This window comes from Stegastes partitus, unplaced genomic scaffold, assembly GCF_000690725.1.
Source record: "Stegastes partitus isolate 25-593 unplaced genomic scaffold, Stegastes_partitus-1.0.2 Scaffold562, whole genome shotgun sequence".
Lineage (NCBI taxonomy): Eukaryota > Metazoa > Chordata > Actinopteri > Pomacentridae > Stegastes > Stegastes partitus.
This window is the reverse complement of record NW_007578293.1, coordinates 201,062-209,673: the sequence shown is the minus strand read 5'-3', so window position 1 is coordinate 209,673 and position 8,612 is coordinate 201,062. Positions and strand designations below refer to the sequence as shown.

Genomic DNA, 8,612 nt, shown 5'->3' with positions numbered 1-8,612 from the left:
TCTGACTTATTTACACATTCCAACAGATTAATATGAAGCTAAATCTGATTATCGGGCAAAAAAAAAGCCACATTCAAGTGAAAGTCTACTCGTAAAGAGCTACAACCGACAGAGTCCTGCTTCAGAGCAGAGTTAACTTCAGAAGCAGCAGATGGAGCGATGATGTTCCACGTTGCCATGAAAGCAACCAAACACAATCATAATAATAAACCGATTGCGTAACAGGAGCGCTGCACAACCCTCACGTCTACTTGACTTGTTTTTGATCACCAGGCACCTTTTTTTCTTTCACAGAGAAAGAGGCGGCCACATTCAGCGAGCTGCTGCTATTTCTGAATCCCCCGGCCCACGCTCATTAAAAAAACAGAGCGCGCTAAAACAGATGCTGGACCGATTCATGTAAATTCATGTCGGCAGCTAAATATATATTCAGCTGAAGGGGTCAGAAAATAAAAATGGGCTTGTGTTCGGGTAAATAAAGCACCGTGATGCGCTTTTAGCTCCCGCCGGCTCCGGTTCGGAGGCTCATCTATTTATTTATTTAGCGGCTTTAATTCAACGTAGCGGTTTGGAGCTAGCCGGGACGCTAACGGGCCGCCGGTCTGTTGACGTAAGCGCTCGGCAGACTTCATTAGCTCGACCGCAGGAGGTCTGCTGATGCTCGTTAGGACGGAGGTGAGGGACCTCGGCGCCGTTATCCATCTCTAATGAACATGTCACTGATTCTGCTGCTGCAATAATGACATCTCCGTGTGAAATGAGGCCCGGCACAATGAGTCTGTTCGGATTATTTAACCGTTCAGCAGCCTGATGAAGCTCATTAGCGTCACTGAAACCAGTCAAACGCGACGACACACGTGGAATTTATTCCCAGGTATCGGTGTCGCTCCTACGGTTGATTTAATATAGAAGAGATTAGAGATACGTTATTGATCGTCATAAGTACAGCGAGCAGGAAGACACCATGATAGAAAAATATAATATAAATACAGAAAAACACACAAAATGCACAATAATGTGTTAAACATATAGAAAATCTAAATATTAGCAGAACTACCTCATAAACAAGCTCCACATAAATGAAACAAGATGAGTAATATACATAAAATCGCTTTAAATAGTAGAACAATGCAGCTTCTATGGTTCTGCAGTCGGTTATTAGCACTAATGGGAGTGTTATTAATAATATTGATATTACAGTGATATTAGCAGAGCTCCAAGCAGCCATTTCTGGGTGTTTTTTCTTCACTGTGGCTTCATTTTTCACTGCGACATGAAGTCCTGCAGCTCCGACAGGGAACTCTGGAATGTTTTCTGTGCCGTTAAAGTGATTTAATCGTAAAAATACAGCTGATTTTCCTTCGTTATTTACTTTACAATAGTTTAAAAACACAGGACTCAACATTTTTGTGTTTAACACTAAAAGAAAGAGAAAAAAAACTCCATGTACTACACGTTTTACTGTTTGCACCTTAAATCTGTTTCCGTACTCTGTGTAGACACACCGCCTGCAGTTCAGCCGAAAGGTCCCACAAGTTCTGTTTTGATCGCTACAGATTTTTAATATTAAAAAAAAAAAAAAAATACAAAATCTGGTGACTGAAAAGCAGTTTGTTCCTGTTTAAAAAGTAGCTAAAAAATAATTGTGTTTTTGAAGAAACAAAACAAAATTTAATTTAACTTCATGATGATTCTGGTTTTATATTTTCTGGCTGACAAAGGGAGTTATTTTTTAAAAAACAAGCCTTTCAAACCCACCGGTGGGACTTTTACTGTATTTTGCATTTGGTCAGAGGCTGAATGGATGAAACGGAGCCAATGCTTTAATTTCTGAATCCACATTTTAGAATTTGTAGGTTTTTGCAGCTGAGGCACGATTTAGAGTCACGACTACGACGCAATCAGTGCATTTTTTAGCAGGACGTGGACGTGATCTGCATCCGACCACGAGGAGTGATTCTCGTTATGTAATCTACAGTACGTGAGCCGTTCCTTCCTCCTGCTCGTCGCTGTGCTGGTTTCTTGTGAATGGCTTCCTCCTCTGCGTGTGTTCGTGTCTTTGTTGTGCCAGAAGCAGCAGGAAACGCATTTTGTTTTGCTGTTAAGAGCCTCTTTACGCTGATTTCGGTCACCGGGAATCCGCCCACCTCTGAGCTGTTCTCGCCGAGCGTCACGCTGCAGAAGAAGAAGAAGTAAACGGAGCTGCAGCTCGGTGTTTACCGGAGGACTCTCGGTGTTTGCAGGAGGTCAGCGACCCTGATATTTGCAGCTCCGTCGAGGCCGCAGGAGCTCTTTTGCCGTCTCGAGGGCTGTTTGCGCGGCACTAACAGAGGAGCAGTGAGTTCTGTCCGACACTCAGCGCTGGTCGGAGGCCATTAGCGGCAGCTCTGGACTCCGGCGGCAGCACCGAGCCCGGCTAATGGCTTATTTGTGTTTCTTTAAAAGATCCTCACAGAAGCCCTGAGGGAAGCTCATGGCACATGCGTCACCGAGTGCACAGCTGAAGCGCCACTGATACGTGCACGCCAAATAAAATGAACAGATTTCGGTGTATGAATCACAATACGTTCAGGTTCCTAATGCACTTTGGGTTTTACGGCGTCTCTGAAGTGTCGGACCAAGACTCTCTGACCTGCTGACCACAGACTGAGAGCATTAATAATTCAGCAGCTCGATCTCTGCAGCCGGAGCTATAAAAACACACTCACACACACGCTGAGACCAACAACAACAAATTGCTCCTGAATCCCCCGGAGTCACTTCAAGCCAGTTCCGATGCTATCGAGTGGAAAGCAAAGGAAATGCAGAAAGCTGAAAGCTCGCTTGCCTCCACTTTGTCACATGAATGAGCGGCTGAATAGCAGCGAGGCGCGGCGCGAGGGCCGGAGAAGCCGGAGAAGCCGGAGAAGCCGGAGAAGCCGGAGAAGCCGGCTCTCGGCTCACGTCTCTGTGTTTTCGGCCTCTCGGGAGCTGGCTCAGGTTAAAACGCAGCGCCGCGGTCGCCCGTCAGCCAGCTGCAGGAGCTCACATCAAAGAAAGCCACATCAACATCACAAACCTGCTCTCAGGAATAAAGAAAAGGACTCATTCTGACTGAGTCCAGCAGCAGCGTTTACAACCGACAGCAAAGACAGATAAGTCCAGCCTCATGAATGAATGTGCTGATGAAGGGAATCCGTCGCTCTGACGGTTTGTTTAACCTCCAGAACAGCAGAGAGACGGCACAAATCTGTCTGTTGAACATCAGCAGCCTTTCAGGACTAATCCATTAGTTCTGGCAGCAGAAGGAACAGATGCAACCACGAGGCATGTGGGGAACAGGAGGCATTACAATGACAGGCAAAGAAAGAACAGGAGAAGAGCAACATGGAGGCGAAGCAGAGGACAGACGGTTATAGGGCAGGACCTGTTTTCACCTAAAAGCTCCTGTTTGGTTAAAAAAACTAAAAGAAAACATTTTTATTTTGTTTGTTATCAGCTTAGAGGTGCAAAATGAAAGCTGTGAAGATATTTACTTCTAGTTAGACTAGTCAGTAAGAATTCAGCTCAGGTGCTACCTTACACCAAACTAACCAATAGTCTTCCAGCTCTGCGTAGCTCCGCCCCCTCACTGAACCAATCAGGATGAGCAGCTGCCTCTCAGTCCACCAGGTTTGTTTTCTTATTTGAGGCTTCTTCTAAACTTTAAAATGCCATGAATTAAACTCACCAAATGTTCTGCTGTCGGCTGCAAGAGTGAACACGAGAGTCTTTGTGCACTCAGATGTGTCCAAAATGACTCAAAAATAGTCAAAAATGAATGAAAAATGACTCACAAGTCGTCCAGCATGAATCAAATTGTGCTCAAAATAGCTTAAATGTGTCTACAATAACTTGCAAGTGTCCATAGTTAGTGAAAATGTGTTTGAAATGACTAAAATCTGTTCAAAAAACACGTCAGAGTCACGAGCAAAGACTCACCAAATGTTCTGCTGTCGGCTGCACGAGTCTTCATGCACTCAGACCTTTCAAAAATGACCTGAAATTTGTTCGTAACGACTCAAAACCAGCACAAAATTAATTAAAATGTGTTAAAATGACACGAAATTTGCCCAAATGATCAAAAATGACCTGATGACTAGATGCAAGTGTGAACATGTGCTCAAACTTCCCCAAAATGACTCGAGAACTGGTCTAGAACTATTCAAAACGTGTCCTAAACGAGTCAAAACGTGTCCAACTTGACCTGAAAATGTCTCGATCAAAACTCACCAAACGTTCTGCTGCAAGACTGAACACAAGAGTCTTCATGCACTGACAGCAAGAGTTTTCTTCCTGAAGGGGGCGGGGCCAGCAGCAGCTCATTGGTTTTCACAGCTAAACGTTTAGAACCAGGAGTTGTACCCTCACAGTAAAAGACGTGTGAGACTTTTATTAATTTGCTCAACAGGGACCTTTAAAGCTGCATTACCAGATGTTTTAGCACATTGTTTACACCAGCTGGTCGCTAACGGTGCTTGAGTTTATTACGACTCATAAAAGTGAAATAATCCGATGAAGCTGGCTAAAAGTTGACTTTGATTGGCTTCTAGTCTGCTGGTATCATTTCAGTAGGAAATGTCTGGGTTACCGTGATGCTGTATGTTTTAAATACTGGCTTTTTATGTCGATTTTGAATTAACTCAGACTCAGAAAAGAGTCGACATAATGTTAATCAACATATTTTAGACGCTTTATTTATCAGTCTGAATTCTTCCAGTGAACCATCAGAGGAACAAGCCGCCATCGCTGCTGAATTAAGTTTATTCCTTCATTTTTTTAACAACCTGAGTCGATCAAACTTCTTCCACAGAGATGAACTCGGGTGTGAAATTCGCTCCGACAGCTTCCTCCACCTTCCTCCACCTTTAGCAGCGCTAAGCGGCTCAGGATGTTTTCTGGTGTTAAATATACCCGTCAGGCTGAAGCAGGTTAAATCTGAGGCCACGACTTCCACGCGTGTCGGGTGGTCAGTCTTTTATCCTCGTAGTGTCCCGAACACAAAGATCTGAACAATCAGTCTCCCCGGATCTGATCAGAAGAAGCTTTTAGTGTGGAACCGGGTCAGAAACCTTTTCATCATCGTCTCTAGTATAAACTTAGACTTTCTACTGTGTCACGGACAGAATCAGCACCATGTCTCTTACATGGATTCAGCATTTCCACGTGTCCGTTTGAGGTAATTGGATAAAACATAAAATAAACGACTCTGTTGTTTAGAATCATTACTGTTTAAAAGATCAGATCAAAATCAGATTCATCAAGAACCAGTTTGCAGCTTGAGAGTCTTTCAGAGGCACGAAATGACAACGCAGGAATCATCAGAGCTTCATTATTATCATTTAGGAAGTAGATTCCTGATATTAGAAGGTTATTATCCCACAGAGTGAATCCTGTCTACAGATGGTTCTGGTAGGTTCTGGATGTAAAACGGTCCTTCCATCGTCTAGAACTGGTTCTGACCAACCACCATCACACATGCTGACATGAGCCTGGAAAGTTTACCCAGAATGCACTTTGTAAAGTTTTCTCTGGTGAATGATCAGAACCAGAACCACATCCAGGGTACCAGTGATTGTTTCTATGACTCTATGTCATAGACATTAAACTGATCTGGAGTCTGACTGGTACCACTATGACACATCCCATAATACTGATGCTACCAGCTGGTTGAACAATTTTCAGTTGCTCAAAGCAAAATGTGTCCAAAAATCACAAAAATATGCCAAAAATCGCTCAAAATTTGTTTAGAATGACACAAAATTGTCCAAAATGACTAAATTCTGCCTCAAATGAATCAACAATGACTCAAAAAGTTAAAACATGGTGCTGAACACAAACCAGGTCCAGTGTTCAGACTGAGACTCCTGGATGGATGTAGAACTGATCTGGTGTCAGGTTCTAGCAGAACCCAGATGTGTTCTTCCTCCTAAATGTCATGTGTCTATCTGCTGTACTGATGAAGTTCTGAGGCTCAGAAATGATGGAAGAAGTCCATTAAAGTGATCAATCTGGACCCTCCTCTGTGGACTTGAAGGACCTGGACCTCTGGAACATTCACAGTCTGAAGGTAGAACTCTGGTCCGTAGATGAAGGTGCTGCAGATACAGAACCAGCTGGTTCTGAGGAAGTTTGGGAGGAACTGGTTGATTTCCGTCGACCAAGTTTCCTTCGGTTCAGCTAAGTAGTGCAGCTTTATTCAGATGATTGATTCAAACTGACTGATGTGTGGTTGGCGGACGGTCTTTAGTTGGTCGTCCAGGTTTGTACCCAAAAGATGAAACGTTTCCTCACTGGATGGCCAACATGTCAACCGTCCACACACATCTCCAGGTAGACTTACGTCCTGAAGCCTTTCTTATTCCAGCTCTCGGCTCAGAGTTATTCGGTGGTTCTCTAAGCTTCAAACCGTCTGTAGTTGTTCATCAGTCATTTTGTCTGGACTTGGTTTCTGTCTGCAGCCTCCTAACTGCGCCTCCTTGTGTTGCAGTGGGTCGGACAGGGAGCGACGGTCAGCGGCAGCCAGGGAGGATCCACCAACTCCCTGAAGACCCCTCCATCACCGTGACCACACATCATCCACTCACGCTGAAGAGGCTCAGGGCGGTGGAAGGACGGACGGACGGCGGGCCCACGGAGGGTCCCAGCGTAGACGTGAAACCGGACTAACTAGAAGCTCCAACCGCTGCGTGGTTAGGCTGAGTTTTAGTGACCGTTGCCGAGGCTAACACCCACTTCCTACTTCCTCTCGTGTCTTCACAACCAAAACTAACTACATTCCAAGTGAACTACTGCGATACTTTCATTTGTCATACGGAGCTGTTTACTGACAGTATTAACAGGTTGAGATTATCTAACAGGCCAAGCTTCTCTTCTTCTTCTTCTTTTTATTGTTTTTTTTGTTTTGTTTTTGTGGACCAAAGTCGTTTATTTTTAGGCGAACGTGTGGAGTCGTAACCGTGCGAGTGATCAGCTTTCATAGACAAAACATTTGCTCGGTAGTTAGAAGCAAAGGCAGAGTTTTCCCTGCTCAGGACTCTTTTGGACATGTTTTGCGTTGAGCGTTCGATCTCGTCACGCGTTGGTTGGTTGTAACGGTTCGTGGTTTCACGTCAGGGTAAAGACGTAAACCGTGGAGGATTTGCTCCGAGAATGTTTAGAACAGCCGGCAGAGTGAACATTAAAGTGTTTTATTAAGTGCATGTTAAGCTGTCATACTTTGTTCACAGGGTGTGGTCAAAATAAAGGAAACACAAGCGGAAGAGTTGTCGTCGCTGGTTGTTCTGGTAAAAGGGCAGCCAGCAGAGGGAGTCTGCTGCTGCACTACAACTCGATAGTTTTTTTTTTTTTTTGTTTCGGACATCATTCGTATCAGTAATCATAAGATATTAGATTGTTTTTCCACTGCAGGAGCTCACAGAACACTTTAGGGTGAGCCGAGCCTTCGAGCATCTTCCGACCCAAAGAACCAAACTGGCAGAACCTGTTCGAGCTGATTTCATGGTTGAAAAAAGTTCCTCCTGTAGCATTGGTTCTTCTAAAAAAAACTGCCGTCCAGGTCTCGATGCCGATTGGTTGAACCCAGAGAGGACAGATGCTAACAAAACAAACCTCATTAGTTCTATGTCCTGCCTGCTTGTGTCTCAGAACCACATCTGTAGCCAAAACAACAACTTTATTAGCCATCAGAACGGGTAAGAGACCAGGTGGGGGCGGTACAAACCATCTCACCGACTTCGATGACACTTGGTCAGTTTGAAGGGGTCAATCCAAAACTACTTCAGTCTAAGTTTAAGGAAATTCGGTCAAACCCGGGGGGAGTTGGTCACCCCCTTGTTATTTTTTATAAAATGACCAAAAATCACCTAAAAATATTATCCAAACTCGCACTGTAGTTCACTTGTACAATAACAGAGGTCATTATTAAGCCGCCGATTCTTATTTTCATGGTCGAGGACAAACAAAAGCTTTTGAAATGGCTCTATTTCATTGAAGTTTATGGTGTGCAACCATTTTGCAGCATCTTCTGTCTGTTGCTGTGGCGTAACTACAGAATCAATGCGTTATAATGAAAACTGGAAACCTGTGGTGGAAGACGCGTTCGCAGTCCTCCCGTAGAATAATTCAGTCAGTGCCCAAAGATTTTGTTGCAGATAATGTTAGTATGAAGTCCCATCTTTTAGACGGTGTGCTTGGTTTTTGGAAGTATGCTCCGGCTTTGGAGATATTTTGGCCTAAATTTCAGGTATTTTAACAGTTTTCACTATCGGGTGAGAGAGGCGGTCTTGGCTGACATGATTTGTGTGATGGAACTAGTCGTAGAAGAACGAAATGTGGACAATAAATTGTCTTTGGGTCGGACAACATTCACTGAAAATATGAAAAGATTTGGTTGAATTCTTATAGCAGTAGAGCTTTATACTACTTTGTACTTAACTCCCACAGGTTTGACCAAATTTCCTTAAACTTAGACTGGAGTAGTTTTGGGTGGACGCCTTCAAACTGGCCAAGTTTCAGCACAATCGGTGAGATGGCTTCTGCCGCCCCCGCCTGGTCCTATCTTGGATGCACTTTTACTTCCACGTGCACATACA

The 8,612-nt window shown here is 44.1% G+C and overlaps 1 protein-coding gene across 1 annotated transcript in view; it reads left to right on the top strand.

Moving 5' to 3' along the window:
- LOC103362201 (synaptotagmin-9) overlaps positions 1 to 7,280 on the top strand; it is a 53,549-nt gene extending 46,269 nt beyond the window's left edge. Inside the window, exon 8 of the mRNA XM_008288490.1 lies at positions 6,509 to 7,280. Coding sequence (XP_008286712.1) covers positions 6,509 to 6,586 — 78 coding nt within the window. The 3' untranslated portion in view covers positions 6,587 to 7,280. The remainder of the gene's footprint in view (positions 1 to 6,508) is intronic.
- Positions 7,281 to 8,612: the final 1,332 nt, after the last annotated feature.